A 20,342-nucleotide genomic window follows, 5' to 3' on the forward strand; every position below is an offset into this window, starting at 1 on the left:
AACCATCTGGCTTAGCCGGTTCTTGAGCTGCATTCCAGCAGAAGCAGAAGGCCCAAGCCACATATCCACTTTTCAGATAGCACTTAACCAGTTTCAGAAATGTGTTTTTCTGACATGATTTACTGCTGTAGCAAAGTCTGGACTCAACTACCCCGGAGGTCTCTTGCTAAGTAATGCTTCCAGCAAGAGCAAACTGAAAGCTAGTTAAAATCAGGTGACCAGTGTGGAATTATCTCCTGATGAGACTAAAATCTACTCCCCCGTCTCTCCCTCACCCAAAAAAAAAAAAAAAAAAAAAAAAAAAAAAAAAAAAAAAAAAAAAAAAAATTCACCATTCTGGATGCTTTCTTTACTGAGAACAAAGTACTTTCAGGTTCTTTCAGACACAGATCTATTCTGTTGTTTGTCTAGAGCGATGGGATCCAGGTCAGCAGCAGGGCTATTGTCACACAGGCTACATTCAACAATACTCTTGTTTCTTGAGTCTTAGTTTCAGTGTTACGCAGATAGATAATTGATCCAGTACTGCTGGTTACACCAAGCCATAGCATTGCACCATCATGTGGTGAGTCTGCCATTTCTGAAGACCTCCTTCATGTTTGCCTAGAACAGACAATTCTTTCTGCTTTTCATCTTTGCCTTGCTCCTGCCCATCTAGATTCTTCTGAGTCTTAGCTTGCTCCCCAGAGAGGCTTACTTTTGTGCCAGAGGAGAAGTGACAAGAGGAATAGCCAACTAGGCACCCAAAGAGTGTGAGATTAAGAGGAGCCATGTGGCCATAAGATACTCCATCCCAAAGTGCTGAGACAGAAGGTAGAAAGCTCCAAATATAAAGAAAGACAGGAGGAAACATCAGCCTGAGGAGAGAAAGGCAGGCAGCAAGGAACCATGGAAAGGCACAATGACAGAAGAAAACAAAAAAAAGGTCAGTGCAGAAAAGGTGAAAGAAAGAATGAAGTCAATTGAGAATGAAGAAGCAGATGAGGGAGATGCAACATGGAGGTGAGAAAAACATGTGGGAAGGAAGGAAGTAAACCAGGAAAAGGGCCTCAGGCAGGGAAGAATGAAATTCAGCCTGCCTGAAGTAAACCTAGCCCAAGGAAAAGACCAGGCAGCCATGCTCCAGCACGTGGGGATGGGAACTCAGCAGAGCCAGAGTCTGAAAACAAACATCAATGAACCTGGTCCCTAAAAACAGCTTCAGTTTTTGAGAACAAACAACGTTTCACAACCTGGCAGGAACCTGCACATGCACATGTGTTAGCAGGACCTGACCTGTATTGTCCAAACATCTCGACTACACCGGAGGTGCAAATAATCACCAGGTGTTCCCAGGGCGTGTGCCCGCGTGTGCCGTCACATGCACACATCCTTCACACAGCCCAGGTGACTGCCAAAACTCAGCTGGAATCACTGGCATGACAGCAACATCCCAAAATACAGGGCAGCCCTGCCGGAGCTGAGGCCCATGTGTTAAGTAATGGCCGTGTAATCAGTACCTTACTCACATTTTATGTAACAGTTATGAAGTCAAGGAGCAGGAGAAAAGCTGAGTCCAGCACAGGGTGGTGGGTTAGGACTGCATCCTGCCTTGTGCTAACCTTCCCTGAGTCCAACTGACATTGGAAGGGCAGGATCAGGCAAAAAGTCTGCTCCTTGCTCTTCTTAACATACCTTTCCAGAAGATTTTATTCCTTTAAACAATGCAGCTGCAACAATTATCCAGGCCAGGAGGAGGCAGAGAGCCAGGTACCACACGACGTTGCCAGTCTCCTCCAGCCCACTCGAGCGCTGAAGAGCCACTTTACTGAAAGCACAGAGTGCTCCCATGAGAAGAGGGTGACAGCAGCACACACACCTCCTTTTCAGCTATGTCTTGGAAGAAAGTGAGCTGGTGCTGGTGTCTGCTGGTGTTACAAGACTCTGCATCCTTTTTCAGGAGTGTGCGGTTAGAACTGCATGATTGGCATTGAAAAACTGAATATTTAACTGTGTTTTTCCCCTTTACCAGCTCTCAGCTCTCCATGCATCACTCATAAGGCCCACCTCAGCTCTTCTGTGTTAACAGCTCTTCTGACAGCAAAAGAAGAGCCCGTAGGAATCAGTTTCCAGGAACCCAGGGAACATGAGACAAATTGAAACCATGGGGCTAAAGAAATGGCAATTTCACAACAGGCCCAGATTCAGAATAAGGTGAATATATTTTGCACAGTAACTCCTAGGAAAGAAAAGTATATGCTATATATAAAGATGCTAAGCAGTCCCTACCAGGGCTCCAGGGGAAAGGACTTCTTTAAACTGGAATATTTTTCAGTTTGCAACAGCTTGACTCACTTGCTTCTCTTTCTACATATATTTTTTTTTTATAAGGGCCAGATTTATCAATTAAGTTTTAAATCTCCTCTCTACCAATTTACATGCCCACAACCCTTGAGTAGATTTTTTTCTGGGCACCAAAATAAGACAAAAATAAAAGGTACATCCAAAGCCACAATGCATAATAAAGTTTTTTTTAACAATTTCTTTAAAACATTTACTTACTTCCAGTATTGCTCACTAGGAAATTGCACTGGTTTGTAGTTTATGGTGCCGTTTATACACGTGAGATTGTTGCTTGTGACAAACGTGTAGTTTGCATGAATGATTTCTCCATGTAAGGTTGTATTGCAGTCATTTACTGAAAGCAAGAAAAAGGAATCACTAGCACTGTGATGACTATTATAACAAATACATTTTCTAAAGTTACAGCTTCAGTTTGCCTACTAACCACATTTAAAAACAAACCTGAACTATCATTTGCTGCTGTGACTTTGTTACTTGACTGTAAATCAAAAACATCAAGAATCTGGTGTGCTCATCATGTTTCACTTATCCTCAAGAGTACTTGCAAAAATCAGAACTGAGGATAGTTAAGACTGTAGCCTTGGTTACTTTATGAAAACCTTTGTCCCAAACCACGATTACACACAGATCATCTGCTAGCAACTTCATCTTATTGCCACAGTGGGCTTATTAGAGCTCTTAAATTATTTTCCTTGGAAGGATGTGAGAGGAATGGGCACTGTTTGGCTCTGGGAATTTTTTGCCAGCACATACACTAATGAACATTTTATCAGCATTCCTATCAGCATTTACTGGAAAAGTCTTGTTGAACTCTATTTCAGGACAGCTTCTTCAATTCAATTTTATATTTCTCCACCACAAATTTTATACTGAAATATTTTTCGTTTTGCCCATAAGCAAGCATCAACTTTTTGTTACATAAAGAACCTTAACTTCATTTTATGAAACGAATCTTATAAGAGATTTTCAGATATATGGCTGAGTTACATATACATAAATGCTGTAAACAATATAATCTATTCTGATCCTGTCCTTGTTATTTTAATAATCTCAGAGGTTACCGGGCAAGACATTTCCAGCTGCTAACTACTAATTACCTCACCAACTTCACCTTTTGCCTTAAACTGGTCTGATACAGAAACTGGTGAGATAACAAGTGTTTAGCCCTACATCTCCTGCCAAACATCAAGAACAATAGTGTGGAGATATGTTCTAAAGAGTTAATGAAGTGTGAAACCAGTGCCTCACTGGTGCTCAGGATTACCATAGCCACAGGGGAGGCAAGGGGCAACGAGAAAAAACCCGATAGAAACTACAGCAGTAACACTTGTCTCATGGAAGGAAGGTATTTGTTTGTCATAAAGCCTGATGAAATGGAAATGCAGTATGTACTAGAAATAAACTGAGGTTTTAAAAGAGAAAACGAGGTGGTTTCAGCCCAGTTCTCTGTAGATTTCCCGTCAGGGAAGAAGATAAGCATCACTGCTGTGTGTTGAGAGACAAAATCCAGGAAGGACTTTTCAAGCCATGGTTAGCTGTCTTGCTTCTATAATTTCTCCCAGAAAACAGTACAATTTCCCAAAACAGTAATATTAAATTTTATCTGTTGAGTACGATACCTATTCGTGTCTTGCTGCAGAATTCATCTGCCCAGGAAAAGCATTCTGACCATGGTAGCACTTTTTGAAATGAGGCAAATAAGTAGTAGATTGCATAAGCAATGATAACGTTGTAGTAGACTGACACAAATGCTGAGATGATGACCATAGTGAAGCCCACTCCTAGGAAAGAGAAAGGCTTAATGTCTTAAGTACCTCAAACCCAAGTTTAAAATAACAAAAACAAACAAACCCAAACTAACAACCCCAAATCAAATGGCCTTTACTTGACTTTTAAAAGGCTACCTGGGTAAAAGCTGAGGGTAATTTTTTGTTTGGTTTTTAAATTATTTTTAAGAGCAAACAGCGAAAGGCTAAAGCCATAAAATGATGGATAGGATCCAAATTGACCATCTCAAAAATGGCTTTGACAGAGAATTAGAATCAAGCCTATAGAAAAATTGGACTAGTTGCTAAGTCCAAGTCTAAAGGAGAAATTCAGTATTTTGTTCTCTCTCAGTTTAGAGAGAAGCTTAGTAAAATAAAAGAAACTGTACTGGGACTACCCAAGCCATTTTGAAGATTCCACTGTAATAAAGGCTTTTGACAATGAATGAGCAGCAACACAGAACAGTAAATCTGTGCTAATACTACTGTTCTCTCCCTTTGCTAAAATGAGTTTTGTTCTGCTAGTTTGGGAAAGCCTGACAAACTGTTCCAATCATCTTAGACACTATATTTAAGTTTTTATCTTTACAGACATATAAAAGACTTGCTTTAAAAACTTTTGCCTTAAACACACTGCTCTCATGAAAGGTTGCTTGTGCTGCAGAACATAGACTGACCAAAAGAATAAACGTTGTGGCAACCAGTTTCTATGGAAGGTAGTAAGCAAAAATCTTATTGCATCAGAAAGAAACTTCCTTGTTCCTACACTAATTCATCTGGTAGATAAAGGGGATAAACAAGACCAGTTGCATAGTCCTTTACACCCGTGGTACAGGACTGAGATGGATAGGAGTGAGTAAAGCACATGGTTTGTTGTTTCCAAACAAATTTCCCTGTGAAATGCAAACCCTCTCAGAGACAGGCAAACTACCACTACAGACTGCAAGGATTTCTTTTCTCAAGGGGCACTTCACCTTACAAAGCCAGAGTCTAGGCTATTTAATCACACCAGCAGATGACTCCCAAGGCAGTTGCTGGATGACTGTGTGCACAGCATTGCATACAGACCAGGCTGACGTGCCTGTGCCAACACCGGCAGCCAAACACAGAATTAGTCCATCCAACACAGAACTGCCTTGCAAGCTACACCGGACACGAAGCATAAAAAAACAGTGATAAATTCAACTCCTAAAAATTACTTTCGATCTGTTGCACACAGTACCAGTAGTTTTACTGAGGTTTTCCCTCAGATGGCAAACAGGGTCATCTTCTTCTGGCTGCACTGAGGGTGACGTGCTGCTCAACACCAGGAGAATAATTGATAAAACCTCTCACAAATTACAACCTTTTCAGGGAAATCTTTAATCAGCATCTGGTTATCAACTGAATAATAAGGAATTATGTACCTGGGAACATAACAGTGACCTTGTAACACTAGGAATAGTCGGTACATGAAAATCGGCATCTCAGAATTAGTAACTTTGTGAGGAAATCATTAATTCACATCAGCTTATTACTAGAATAAAAATTAGCTAAGGAAGCATAACAAAACCAACCTTGAAACAATGGTAGTATTCTCCAGACGTAAATGGGCCCTTGACTGGCAAACTGCCCAAGGGAACATTCCATGAAAAATAGGGGCAAGCCAGCTAATGCCAACATCAGGGTGTAGGGGATCAGAAAAGCACCTGAGGGGAGAGAAGGGGAAAAAACCACAATCACACAAACAGAGAAAACAATTTTACAGTATTCACCAGTTTTATCACCCCTTTTTCGCCTCCTCAAGAAACCTATAGGGTTTTTTTTTTCAGGATAGAGAGATTTGTTTCTAAATCGTGTTTTCTACAAGACTGAGTACTACCTGCAATGAAGAGACACAGATAGTCAGGAGAACTGATGATTTAAAAATGAAGGTTTCTCTTATAGAAATAAAAGAATTTTACAAAAACTACTGAAGACATAGCACTCTTATACAAACAGGAACACTGCTCAGCTGTAGGCACTATCAGCCTTCTCTATTTCTATTTACTCTTCCAGCTTTTAAAAAGGAAGAGAACCATTCCTTTATGTACTTAGCTGTGATTTGCAACTGCCCTGTTCGAGCCGCTACTGGACATCAAAGCATGAAAGTTATTTTCTATGGTTGGCCGAGTCCTGTGTCAAACAGCATCTCAGTGTGGCACTTGTTCAGATCTCAGTGTGGCTCTTGTTCAAGTCCATTTTGAAGTGTAGGTTAACCTGATATCATTGAGCGTCCTGTTCTGTGAGAGGGACTGGCACTTCTTTGTGTTTTCACAGAAGATGGGAAAAGTGAGAGCACAAGTTGCATAAACAAAACCCGATATCCCTGCAGAAATCTGTCCTCGTCACTCTCAGTGAATTTAAAACAGCCAAGGACCCAGTTCTGCAAGGAACTGCAAATACCTGATGTAATTTCGGAAAGTAAACCGTCCCACAGAACTAAATGGCTTACTCCTGTGTTTCAAAACAAGGATGTAATAGTTGTCTTTATCGATCATGGGCAAGGAGCACAGAGAAGGATGCAAGCAGCAGCACAAATATGCTTTAAATGCAAAGTTTTCTGCTGCAGCAGATAAGGAAGAAGATCTAGTACAAGGCTGATGTCATAACTTATTTTGTTTTCATAATTTTCTTCAACAAAATGCAACCTGGCCAAGCTCACTCCAATAAAACTTCTGTACTAAGACTGCCTCCTTTTGTTCCACAAGCACAGCTCTATGGGTTGTGCTGCTTACAGTCCAGAATTTGACTTCAACAACTGTTAAACAGAGCAAATAGGTACACACAAGTAAGTTCTCTGCAGTTACTTAGCATTTATGTTCTCTTTAATTACCAGTGGTAGCCTTACAAGTAGATAAAGCTCTGGAATATCAGCCAAGGAAGCCAGTGCCTCCATTTGGTTTTGCCACTATTTCATTTTGTAAGAAGATAGAGGCTCTCTCTGTCTCATACTTCTGATTGGGATAATTATTGAGCTTAGATAATAATTCCAGCTTAGCTTGTTTGCATGGCAAAACAAAGGTGCAGAAAGGATTCAACTGTTCTCTACAACATACCAGGGAGGTAAGCACTGGGGAGGGCAAATAGCTATTTAGGTAAGCAGAGGGTATTGGCACATTGACAAGAAGGTGCATATTGGTTGTGAGTAAATCAGAAGAGTTCTGGAACTCTCAGGTGGAAACAAGCAGTTAAAACTAAATACTATTTCCCTCCTCAGCTGGTGCCCAAAAAAAAACATAGATGTCTCTTGCTCCTTTTCCCTTTCCAATAGCAGACACTATCCCAGTTCCCAGGGTGATTCTCACATCCAGCTTTGAGAAACGTTTCCAGCCTCAGGGCTGGCCCTTGGAGCTTGTCCTCCTCTCCCCTGGGGACAGCAAGGTGTGCCCACCCGACATTGCCATTCAGCACAGGTACCTCCGCCGTTCTGGTAGGTGAGGTAGGGAAAGCGCCAGACGTTGCCCAGGCCCACGGCATAGCCCACCATGGAGAGCAGGTAGTCGCCTTTGCTTGACCAGTTGCCACGCTCCTTGTTCTCATCACCCTCACTTCCATCACTGGAGCGGGAATCTTTTCCATGTGACAAACTGAAGTCCTTGGAAGAGAAGACGGAAGGTTTGTGATCACCCCACGGGCAAGCAGGACAATTGTATCCACATTTCTCTGTCCAGAGCAGCACCTTGGCTGTCCAGGGCAGCTAGACAGGGAGGGCAGAGCCAGGTGGGCTGCCAGTCCAGCCAATCCCTGGCAGGTCAGCATAGACCTGTGAGTGAGGGTCCCACCAGAGAGCCCAAAAACCTTCACGGTGAGTTTTGCCCTAGTCCTCCTACCTTAATACTCCTTGCTGGATGCTCGTAGGGGCAGCATCTCCAGGGAGTTAGAATACTCTGTTCCACCACCACAGGGCCAGATGCCCACATATCTGTTCAGATGTTCACAACAGTACATACTTGTATATCCACTTTAAAAAACTGTCCTAGCACATTTCACAAACTCCTACGTGCTCATCCTAGCTCATCTCACATTACCTACCACTGTGCCCCTATATTCCCACATCTATCTAGATCTCACCTGCCCAGACAACTTCATACCTGCCAGCGCTCCCATAGCTGCTCACGTACCTGCAGCCTCCATACTCCACCTGCTCAGGTGCACCCACACCTGTCTGCATTCTCCCACACCTGCCTGGGTGCCTCCGACCAGCCACCCCTCGCCTCTCACCTTCTTCTTCCCGCAGGACAGAAAGCCGGGCAGGCTGAGCATCCCCATCTCTGCCGCCGCCGCTCCGCTCTGCCTGCGCCGGCCGCCGCCCGGCCCTTTATCGGGGCCAGCTCCCGCCCGCCCCTCGCCGCCCTGCCGGGAACCGCGGCCCCCGGGCTGCCCCGGGGGCGGGAGGTGGCCCCGCCCGGGCCGCGGGGCAGCCCCTCGGCTCCCGCCTCACGCCCAGCCCCGTGCCCGCTTCCCCGCCGCACCCCGCCCGCTGACCCTCCTCCGGCCCCGCGCCCACTTCCTCGGGACACTCACCTGCCGAACCCTGCCCGGCCACCTGCCCACTTCCCCTCCTAAACACCCCCTGCTCTCCACACACCCTCCGCTCCTCGCCTTACCCACTTCCCCTGCCCAAGAACCCGCCTGGGCTCGCTCCCCCAGTCTGGGCTCTTCAGCCGTCCTTGCACACCTTCCTGCTTGCCTCTCTGTCACTCACCTTCCCTTCTAGCATGGCCCCTACTCCTTGCCCTTCTCCCTCCTCTACCTGCACACCCACCCCCTTGTCTTCTACCTACAGGCTGCCAGCTCCCCATCATGCACTGACCGCCTCCTGAGGACCATGCGCTCATCTGACATCGGGACCTCCCTGCGCCTCCCCACAGAGCCACTGCCTGTCTGCCTCACCTACGGTCACTCACCCAGAGACCCTGCTCCACCCGCCTGCTTCTCTCTCATTCTTTCTTAGCCTGCTCCGTGCTGGAGTGCAGGCTCAGGAGATGCAGGGCACAAGGGGGTTAAACAGAAATTTCAGCCTCTAAACACACCTTTCAGGTACACATGACAGGCACAGAGGGCAGGTCATAAAAGCAAAGCCATCTCCATTGGAGGAATTTGAGCAGAAAGTACTTAAGGACCTTTTCCAAACTCCCCTGCTTCACCCACCAAAGTGACTGTGACATCTCACCCTTAAGGGGAAGGGATGTCACAGTGACCTTCCCCAAGCGTTCCATAAGGTCACGCAGGAGGATACTGCTCAAAGCACACTCCATGTACAGGCACAAGAAGACATCGATTGACTGGTCACTTAATTGCTATTAAGAAATCCCCTATTTCTAAATTGTCTTTTCCATGGGTCTTTCAGATCCACACCGTGACAAACACAATTTCTGTCCTCAATTATTTGGGCTTTTTGTTGAGCAAAGTGTTACCCAACATCTCTCAATCTAGCCACAACTAAAAGGTATACCAGGAGCGAGAAGTGTGTGGGACATCATCTGAAGGCGGGATATTTTATCACCCTATGCAGCAGGTTCTCTAGAGGACTTCTATTTTAGATGCTGGAAAGAAACCAGAATAATCTTGGCTTTGGAACAAAAAGCACATACAGGTGTAACGTCCTGACAGGACACAGGCTTTGGGAGAAAACAATATATAAAAATTAAACAAAACACTCCTTTACAGGTTGCCTGTGAATTCAGCATTCAAGTGACCGAGACACAAATCAAATGGAGACCTTCAGGCTAGTTCTTCATGGAATGATACAAAACCTACCCAGACCAAGGATACACTGAGAAATCAGTCCATATTCTTCCAAACCCTGTCTGAACTGTATATAAACCAAAGGTACCTTTTTGACAATCCTGATCAGAGTTAAGAATTTGAAATAAAATGAGATAACATGATTTTATTTTAGGTTCTGTGTAACTCCAGTATCTGTGGGTCACTATCTCCCCAGGGGGAAAAAAAAAAAACTTACCTGTAAACAATGCTGGGCCTAACAAGAGCTCCAGGTTCTCTTCCAAACTCATAATTCAGAACTGGTTATCATCTTGTTTAGAAATGAAATGACATTTAAAACAACCTGTTAGCCGCAGCCTCTCCTTCCATACTAGGATTAAGTGAATGTGGTAATGCTGCATAGTCACTGGCTGTGTCATTCTCTCTATGGAACTGAAGATGACTACAAGTAAAACTGTACTGGAGGTACCACTTCTCTGATACATTCTGTTTCTGACCATGTGAAAGTTTCATTTGTAATGCATTTTCTCTATGGGAAAAAGTAAAAATCATAGCATGGTGATAATTCTGGGGTTGAGCAGCGGAGAGATGAGTATCATGGCAGAGAGGATTGTGCCTGAAGCAGGGTTGTGTTTTGCCTGTGTTAGCTATGCGGTTGAACAGCACAGCAGTGCCTTTTGCATTCACTGGAGGCAGAGTTCATCAGATTGATCCCTGAAGGCTAGCTCCTCACAGCTGGCATAGCCACCCACTGACCAAGCAACCCACTAGCCAGGTACATGTGGAATGTCTCAGTTAGAAATACAGAAACATCAACCAGCAAACCAGAGCCGGCTTGGCTCTGCTGTAGACAAGATACCCTGTCTCCTGACCAGCAGCCTAACTGAGGTCATATTTTTCATTTGGAAAGCAGTCCTGGATTACTATCAATTCCACTTACTGAAAATTCTGTTAATCTAATGGGGAGGGGGAAAAAAAAAAAAAAGGAGGAAAATTACCACTAATGATAATCTTAACAAGCTGAAAACACAGCAAACAATTTCGATATATTTCCTAGGAGCAGCGAGATACCTGTGTTTTCCATTTGGTTGCACTAGTGCTATTATCAGATGTTGGGTATTGCCATTAGCTAACACAAACAGCTCTGGTGATGCAGTAGATGTGTTTGATGTGCTTATTTAAGAATACGATGAGTAAATTCTGTTCTTAACCTATAACTTCTGTGATACTAATATTGGCACCTGGCCCACAAATCCAAAACTGATTCAGCAGACAAAGTTGAGGCTCCTTTACCTCTGCCATTCCCGACTGGCAGGAGACCAGAAAACCCACTCTGCAAGTAGCAGCAATGGATTTAGAAGGCACTAATCTTGGCATCAGTGATAAAAGGAAGTTGCTGGTGTGTCTACAAGAGAGCCAGCTCTCTCTAGGATAAAACGATCCAAAAGAAGAGCAAGAATGAATACAAGAGATGCCTGCAGCCTTGTCATCTCTGATGTGCACAACTCCTGGAAAACAGTAATGAATCTCCAAACAAATCAGGTTTTCTTTCAGCCAGAGAAGATCAAGCCACAGTGGCAGCTGCATGTAGAAGTGTCCACCTACCAGAAGAGAACCATATAGTTAAAAATAACACCTGCCCTAGCTGAGACCCCAAAATAAGCAAAAGCCAAAGTGCAGGAATAATTATTGGTGTTCTGCAAGGCTAACAGTCAGACCCACCAGCAGCACACAAGGATGCTACGTGAAAAGCTGACAAAGCTGGGTTTGACTGCCTGCTGATCACTACATTTAATCTGTGTAGATCCCTGCCACAGGAATGAAATGGCCCACATCTGCCATTGTGGAATGCCTGTGAGGGCAGCTCCATGACACCTGCTCCATGGTACCCAGCGTGGTGTTACCTGCTCCACACCTCAGAATGACAAAGTATGTGCCAGTGTGCATTAGATGGTCATGACAAGGGTGTTGGTACCTTCCCTCAAAGCCAAAGATGGCAGTGAGGGACTACACTGTACTGAAACAACCTCCTCACATTTTATTTCAGCATCAGAACAGCAGCTTCCCTACTGCTACAGACAAACGTCAGGTAACCAAATGGCAGTAAACACAGCAACTAGGAGAAAATAAAACGCTAAACAACCTGAATACCAAAAAAGCCCCCCCAAACAATAACAACAAAAAAAATCCCACCAGAAAACCAACCAAAGAAACCCAACAAACCAAAAAAGCCAAAATCATCATACCATGTTGGTCTTCAGGATCTTAGGAAGATGACTTTAACCATCTAACCATCTGTCAATAACATATAATTACTCTCATCCACAATTCCACAGCAACATTGCACTCTTTAGGAGGGAGGTTCAGAAAGTCAGACAGGACTGTTATAAATGGACAGATGAAGCAAGGCAGAAAATTTAAGCTGTTGACTCCTTCAGCTGCAGGAATTATCCTCTCCTCTACAGGTGAACAGGATCAAGCCCTACAGTTAACATTTAAATTAATACTTTATGCTTAAGAAAGCATCAATCTTGATTTAAAGACAAAGTCATAATGAATGAGACAATGTCTTTGGTGGTGAACTGAACTACAGGTGATTTAGGCCAAACCTTTGCCACTAATGTAAAAAAAAAAATCAATCATTGGTCTAGTAATTCTGAAAGCGAGGCATTATTCTCCATCTGGTAAGAAACGTCTTTTTTCACTGTGAGCCAGCTGTAAGCAAGATGTAAGTGTACCTAGAAGCAAGAAGTGGCCCTCCTGCTTAGAAGACAGAGAGGCAATGATGGTATTGTCAAGGAAACAGACAAATTACAGAGACAAAGGCAATATTTTCTGCAGTGGCCATCCCTGGCTTCAGAGAGGCACTTGTGGAAGCACACTGTCAGGGTTTACAGCAAAACACAAAGAGTGTGGAAATTACTTACTGATGAGGCCTCATACCAGGACTGGCTTGCCTAGTTCTAATGGTCTCCATCCAACAGTTTGTGCAACTTTGACAACTGAGGTATGAAGCAGATTGTGCTTCCAACCCTGCTGATCCCCTCAGGGTAAGGGGTGAATTTTTGCTCATGGGAAAAGGAGATGAGATATTATATATCCTTCCTTGTTCTGTTTTAGTTCTTTATCAGTTTTGTGCTTTTCTGCATAACCAGGATGTTCATTGCTGCTGTTCAACAGGCCATCAGGACACGCTCACCTACTCAATTTGGATCTCAGCCCACGAGTTCATTTTTATTAAATGGAAATTCTAAAAAAGTTTTATTCAGAAACTTAAGCGACATCGAAAGTTTTCAGTAATGTGCAATAGGTTTGGTTCACTAACATAATACTAAATAATACACTCTATTATGCATTATGCAATCATACTAAAGACCTGTATTGGCCTAATCTCAAGGACCGGTGCTTTATTAGATTTTCCCCCGACTTCAGTAGTTTTGGATTCTTCTCTGCAGCCATCTCAGAGGTGAGAAGTGCAGCGAGGTCAGTCCTACTTGCCTCTATGGACAGTCTGTTATCATAAGTCAAAAGACGTAGCTGAAAGCTTGCTCACTCATTTATCCCCTTGAAACAGAACAGTCACAAAAGTGCTATAAATGCAAATGCTTAAACCTTCCAAGTCGTGCTCCTAGGATGGGTGGAGACTTGAAACTATATGGAAAGCAAATTTGCCTTCAGGCATTTTTAACAGGTTGCAACCTGAAAATTGTTAATATAATACACACTAATCAAGTTAGTGACGGGGAATTTTTACATATGCATGTGGGAAAAAATTATTAGGCAGAAATAAACTCACTCAAATATATCAGTAACACTGAAAGTTCTACAGCACTGCTCTTCTACTACACTGAGCCTGGAAGAAGATTTTGCTGTCCCAGCCACTCAAGAGGAAGCCACAAGCCTCCATCCACAAAACTTACCAAGGTGTTTTCAAGACTCTTGGCAAGACTGACAGTTTTGTATCTATGGTACATTGATCTCCACTCTAGTTGATTTTATTATTTTTAAGTTTTAATTGAAAAGAACCTGAGAGGAGACTCAAGCCTCTTCGAGAATTGTTAGATGGAATATGCTTCTCAAACACTTCACTCTCTCAGACCAAAACTCTTCCCAGGACAACATGGCCTTTCTTGTAACACTATCTCTCTCCAGTTCCTGAGAGCTCATCAATCTGTCAGAGATTACTAAAGTTGCCATACAGGAATATATGATAGTTCTCAGTCACAGAGCTCCCTCTAGAATAAGGAACAAAGAAACCAGAAAGGGACTAAGATGTTCAAAGTAGGTTTGCATAGAGGCTAGGTGTTTGTATCAACTGCAGAACCCTCTGAAAATCTCAGCTGAAATACTGACTTGAATTGGAGATACCAAAGTGCAAAGAACAACTGCATTTGTGGCCCAAGGCTCCCAGTTCCCCCAGTTTTGCTTCCGCTTGTGGTACAGAGCATCTCAGTTTTCCCTGAATCATGCAGCCTCGTGCCAAAAAAATATCCAAGTCTCACTCCACCTGCCTCTTCCCTGACTGTCCTAGAGGCATGCTCTAAACACGTTCAACTTGTCTTTGAGCAACTGCAACACTGTGTAAATGCAAAACCATCCTGTATTGTATCATGGAAGACGTAACAACCGATACAACAAATATAAGGGAAGAGATAAAGTAGGGGAAAACAAAAAGCTGGGAGCGTGCAATTATCAAAACTTAATGATCGCGGAGAACACAGGTGTCAGAATATAATGACTTGCCTATTGGGAAATATTTCAGAGGTGGGGCCAGTAGAAACTAAGGAGTCATTTTTAATTGAGCAAAATAAAGCCTAGGAGTGAGTATAATACTTATTTTCAGATATGCTATACTGAGTTCATCAATCTCATTAACAGTTAAAATTTTAAATTCTTCCCCAGTATCAAGTACCAATATTTCTGGAGTTCAGCAAAGCTAGGAGATGCTGGCAGGTGGTTTCAGTTTTCTTCCCCAGCCCTCCCAGTTCTATACCTTCTTGCTAGTTACACAAAAAAACAGCTTTTCACAGAAGATAACGTAAATGCATAGTCTTGAGAAGCTTTTGACTAACAGTAAGTCTTTGAAATACAGGCATTGACTACCACATAGCAAAAAGAAGACCTTTCAGCTCAGTCCATCTTTCCTTGAGGTAATTTTACATATTAACATGCAGTCCTGATATGTGATCACCAAGAGAATTATCTTTGTGATTGTCCTCCTTCACAAAAGGACAAAAGCCAGGTTGTTAGCTATGCTTGATATCTTTGAAATGGAAATACCTCCATCAACACTTTACTTTGTGTGATACCTGTTCCTGCAGGTTAGCAATTACTCTCAGAAATGGCTCATCCCAGTAAGTGGGGCTTCTCACGTAAGAAACAAACACCCTCATAACAAGTAGTAACATCATAAAATCACCTGTTGTAATAACACAATTCTAAGTTTAAAATGAACAAGCAGGATTTACAGGGACACTAGAAGAATTATTTAGCTGAACATCTTCAGAATTAAAAAAAAAAAGGCCTTCAAAAGAATTTTAATGCTAGAGGTATTAGTATTATTCCTTCTATCTAGTTTTTCTACAATTCTTTCCATCACTAGACTTAGAAATCCCTTCTAAGAGAAATTGGTCTTTTTTACAAGGAGGATAGCAGAAGTAGGATTGCTCATGTATTTTATACAGCACCTGCTCAGTAGAAAACACGTGAACTGCAGTGGACAAGAGCACCAAACTCCATAATTTCCTTTATCCCCACCACAGGACCTCCTCCCCTCTAAAATCAGGGAGAGCATTTGTATTCCACTTCAGCAGGGAAGAAAGCTGACCACCACCAGATAATCCATAATTGACTGGAAAAAAGCTTTAACTAGAAACACCATGAGTTATTTTAATACCCACAACACTCACCCTGCTTGCCACAAACCTGGTCACTCCCCTGACATTCCTTTCCAGGCCTCCAGGCTCTCTCCCTCTAGCTCAGGCTCTTCTGAGCAGCCCATCCTCACAGCACAGCCCTTCCTCTTCTACTGCAGTCTCAGGAACAGCCATATCTGACCCCAAAATCCCAGTGAAAGGGCCGGAGCCTTGGCTGAGTGGAAGGCGTGTGAAGGCAACTCCCTGCTTCCCATGGCCCTGCCATTACCAAGGCAACACTGGCAACACCTGCTTGGAGGTGCATCCTCTTAGCACATTCTCAGAGCACCTGGCCCAACAGCCAAGGAGATGCCTTTTTCTAATGAAACATTGATTTTAATCAAGCCATTGCCAACACTGAGGAACCCCAGGATCCTCCTGGCTGCTTGACTTCCTGTGCCTAAACTCAGGGTCCATAGTTTTTGAACATGTCAGGGTTAGGCAGCATCTTAGCATGAGGCTTCTAGGATTACAGTTTTGGATTACAGTTCCACCTAATTGCCACTCTGCAGCGGTAATTTTCTGGGGGGAAGGGCCAAAGTTTCTATCAGATTTCAAGGAATCTCAGTACAGAAATTTAAGGGACCAAGTACAGTCCTGATGAGAGGTTTCTGTGCAGATGTACCTCTGAAAGGAATTTCTCACAGGATACTTTTCTATTAGTCATGTGGAGTAAAAATTCGTCTTTCCTGGTAGCTCAACTAATTTACATCTCATTTCAGCATTTTAGTGTCCATGATATATGTGGGATCAGGGCTCCAGATAGAACAGTTTTATCTCTTCTCCCTCCATGGCAATTGTCATACACAATGAACAGAGAAGGCTGGGGTTTTTTTCTTTTTTTAGTGCAGCTATAAGAAGAGATTGAAAGACAGTTCTGCCACATTAGCAGGAAAATGTACATCTATGCTTCCTAAATTTTGGGAAAAGTTTACAAGAATGCTGTCACTTTCTGCTCTGATGAATTGCTAAAGGTGTTAGTATGCCCAATGGAAACAACCTGCTTCCACCAGGTTGCAGCTACTCAGCAGTGCAAAGAATGCCCACTTCTACAAGTGTTTTACTCCATGGGATAAAATAAAAATACACTCCACTTCCCTCAAAGCTGAAGAATAACATGTTGAGTTTTACACTGTTACTTTTTTATTCTCAAAGAACTTGTATTTTCTGTATCTAGTTTTAATGTTCAAGTGAAAAAAGTGTTATGAAGACAAGGTTTTTTCTTTCAAGCTGAGGCAATTACCAACATCACCTGGCATACCAACCTCTGGCACTCACCCGGACACCTATGGGTTGTAAAGCTTTGCAAACTGTTTTTCTTTGCATAATCTTGGTCTGGCAATCCCATAATCTCCTGCACTCTTCATTACAAACTTCTCCATGACTGGCAAACAAGGGAGTACAGTTTTAACAGGAATGCAGGAAGGCAAAGTAAGGAACTGCACTGACGTCCTTTCCGAGAGATGAAGCAAGACACAAGAACCTGTGTTTATGCACCTGGCAGGGAACACCAGGACACGCCACAGCAACAGTGACTACTAAAAAAAGTGGAATGAGCAATCCTTGGAAAGTTACCATACAAATTGTGATGCACAGCAAATACTGATCCACTTCTGCTGTGAGGAAAGCTCCAGTTTATAGGGACAGTCTGGCTGTGATGTCTTTACAATGTTCATCTTCTTATCCCCAAAGGCTCATCTTCTTTCTGTTTGTTTTTTTTTTTAACAAGCAGTTGTAAAAGGTGAAGGAGAGAACCAGATTTTCTGCCCATGATGGGGAACTCTCCAGGACTGTTCCACGCAGCACAGAGCACAAACCATGTAAAGAGGCTCTACAAATTTATTGCTGAGTCATGGTGGCCAGTAGGAAGTTAAAAATAATAACAAGCCCCAGAGTTTACATAGAACAGCTTCTTCAAACCCAAGAAATGTACTCAGAGATTGTATTTGTTTGCCTGTTCAGATACACACTTTGTAGCCATACCTCTCACATCAGCATACACGGGAATATTTGTCCTATTATAGCAGCCTGAGGTATGCAGTTATAACATGTTATATTTCAGGCTACTGAATGGAAAGGACCCGTCTCGATTAAAGAATCTAATCAAGTAATGTGATTAGATTATGTAATCAGTGCAGATCCTGTCCTACTGACATCATGTAACATGAAAATTTTCCCAACTGCACAGTGCAGTACCAGGAGATCTGGAAAAAATCCCAGGAACCTTCTCTCCGTTATTCCATCCGATGCCAAGCACATTCGAGTTGATATTCTAAGACTTAGTACAAACACTCCAGAGCTGCTGCAGCATGGAGAAATTAGATTCATTCAAAACAATTATTTTTGAGCTTTAATTTTAATTTAAAAATTGATAATTCATGTCCAAGCTGTAAGATTGTACATTTATTGATCATTGCTTTGCAGAATTTCATTAACTAAACACGTCACTTCCTTCAACAGATGTTTCAAGGCAACATTTCATTTAGGACATTCTAGTGGTAGATATTAACCAAAAGGTAACCTTACAGCATTATTTCCTGTGGTGCTTGAGGTGCCAGCAAGTCCAGTTTTGGGAAGACATGCCAGTCTTGGTTATACAAGATTCTATGGTTAGGAAACACCCCTGTGAGGCAGAGCTTCGTTAGTTACATGAAAAATTGCTTCAGCTTTGGAATAAGAGGTTCTTTTGCTGTTGTTATTTTTTAATTTGCTCCCCGGAAAATGAACTTTCATGTTGGAATGTACTTCCATTTTGAAGGAATTTTTCAGCCTGTAACTTGGTCACCTCTATTCCGATACACGTGTGTGGAAGTCGAACAAGATGTTACCTGAATCTTCCTGGGTGGTAAGTCATGGCTGCCTTCTTTTACTGGGACACTGAGCAAGGTTTGTCTGTACCATTAAGATGACACATTAACTAAGGCACTGGTAGTAGAAGGAACACAAGGACATGAATCCTTCCAGCAAGGGGTTAATACTGTCTGTCTTTCAGATGTTTCAGTGCTTCCCATTTCTTGGCTTTTACCCAAGTACAATGTGGCTTTACAGGCTCAATTACACAGTTTTGTGTCCAAATGTCTTTTACCAGTGTCCTTCCTAGCCAAGTGAATGTTTAAGTGGGGGAGGAAACATCGTGGTAGAAAGTAAAGCCAAACAAAGAGGGCTGTGTTTATCTGCCTGCTCAACTGGTGCAAAGACAATCACGTTTTTTCCTTTGTATTCAAATGACATGTACTCGTGGCTTATTCTGTGAAGTAATTGGCTGAGACACCAGATAAATAAATGTTTCATTTGTTAACCTCAACAAGATTACAAGGGTGTTGATGGTGCTGTAAAAGAAACATTTTCCCATCAAAGACTAGAAGAGTATTGGTGATACCAATTCAATCAGAAATCCTGGTATGTTTATCTTGACTGTTTCCTAAGGCTTTCTGGGGTTCACTGGCTCACTTCTCAATGAATATGCTTTCTCTATGGGAATGCATTGGCTGATGAAGTGGGGGTGGATGGTGGAGAGGAAACAGAACCCTAGAGAAGAGTTCCATCTGCCACGCTGGCAAACAGATTTACTGCTATGCTGCTGGATGTTTATATAAAGATCGAGGTCAGGTCCTTCCTTATTTGCCTAAATCAAGGCCAGATAACATCTCCACTAGTTTGAATATTTCAAGCACAATATTTAATGACATGGGCATCTATTTTAGGCCTTTCACTTAGATAAAGATTGCAAACACAAGAATACAATCACCACGTGGCACTCAAACAAGGTCAGCGGATTCACAGGCACACTAAGGTCAGAAATGGTAAAACAGACTGCAAATAGGTAACTTGCTAGCTTTGCTCCAAAATAGTATGGATATTTGCTGACTTGGCACCTGGATCTTCTTCTTTACTGAAAAAGGGTATCTAGCATTCCTATTACAGAGTCAGGGAAATAAAAGTAAATATTTCTATAAAGATCTGTTAGAATGGATGATCTACCAGGGTTTATCCTAGTTGGCGTCTTTAGTAGGAAGGGTCACTGTGGTGTCAGGAGGCACAAAGCGTGAGTTGCAGGAAGGGCAGATCTAGATTGTGCAATCCAATGTATTATGGACAGTAGTGTCATTCTATTCCCCTCTCAAATTAATCAATCCTCAATTTAACCAGTTAAGGTTTTCTGCCTGCTACACCAGATAGAGCATTTCTGCAATCTGACACCTCTGAAGATCAAATGTACCTTTTTTTAACAACTGTATTTGTGCTTAATTAGCTTTCTTTTCCTCCTTTGCAGTTCCACTCCCTTCCCTGCTTTCCTCCCATCTTTCCTTTTGCCCTTTTCTGTTGAGATTTATTATATCTCCTCTCACTCTTTGGTATTTCCAAGGTAAATAAACCAAATTCCTTCAGTCACATTTCAGTTCCTCTAGTCATTCTGGCATCTCTTCTCTGCACTTCTTCCAGGAGTAAGCTTTTTTGAACATGGGTAACCACAGGCAGAGACAAAGAGCGGGGAGGACAAGAATGCAACCTTTGAAGACAACCTAAGCATCATGTTTACATGAAAACCCAAACAGAAGAGGCACATTCT

At 42.7% G+C, this 20,342-nt stretch overlaps 1 protein-coding gene and 1 long non-coding RNA gene across 9 annotated transcripts in view; one reads left to right on the forward strand and one right to left on the reverse strand.

The window, feature by feature from the left end:
• Positions 1-20,342, reverse strand: part of SLC6A14 (solute carrier family 6 member 14) — a 38,859-nt gene that overhangs the window by 5,612 nt on the left and 12,905 nt on the right. Inside the window, exons 1-7 of one of the 7 annotated variants that reach the window (XM_064669977.1) lie at positions 9,177-9,306; positions 7,961-8,052; positions 7,548-7,725; positions 5,666-5,797; positions 3,963-4,124; positions 2,542-2,677; positions 1,675-1,807 (exon numbers count right to left, since the gene is read on the reverse strand). In XM_064669977.1, coding sequence (XP_064526047.1) covers positions 1,675-1,807; positions 2,542-2,677; positions 3,963-4,124; positions 5,666-5,797; positions 7,548-7,725; positions 7,961-8,052; positions 9,177-9,201 — 858 coding nt within the window. In that variant the 5' untranslated portion in view covers positions 9,202-9,306. The other 6 variants (XM_064669979.1, XM_064669975.1, XM_064669978.1 and 3 more) reach the window with 6 other exon arrangements.
• LOC135421463 (uncharacterized) lies at positions 9,292-10,021 on the forward strand. Of its 2 annotated transcripts, none has more exons than XR_010434015.1 (2): positions 9,292-9,648; positions 9,801-10,021. It is a non-coding gene; the product is annotated as an uncharacterized LOC135421463 (long non-coding RNA). The 2 variants fall into 2 exon arrangements; XR_010434016.1 differs by having other exon boundaries at positions 9,292-9,579.

The sequence above is a fragment of the Pseudopipra pipra genome, chromosome 13 (genome assembly GCF_036250125.1).
Source record: "Pseudopipra pipra isolate bDixPip1 chromosome 13, bDixPip1.hap1, whole genome shotgun sequence".
In the NCBI taxonomy this organism is placed as follows: domain Eukaryota; kingdom Metazoa; phylum Chordata; class Aves; order Passeriformes; family Pipridae; genus Pseudopipra; species Pseudopipra pipra.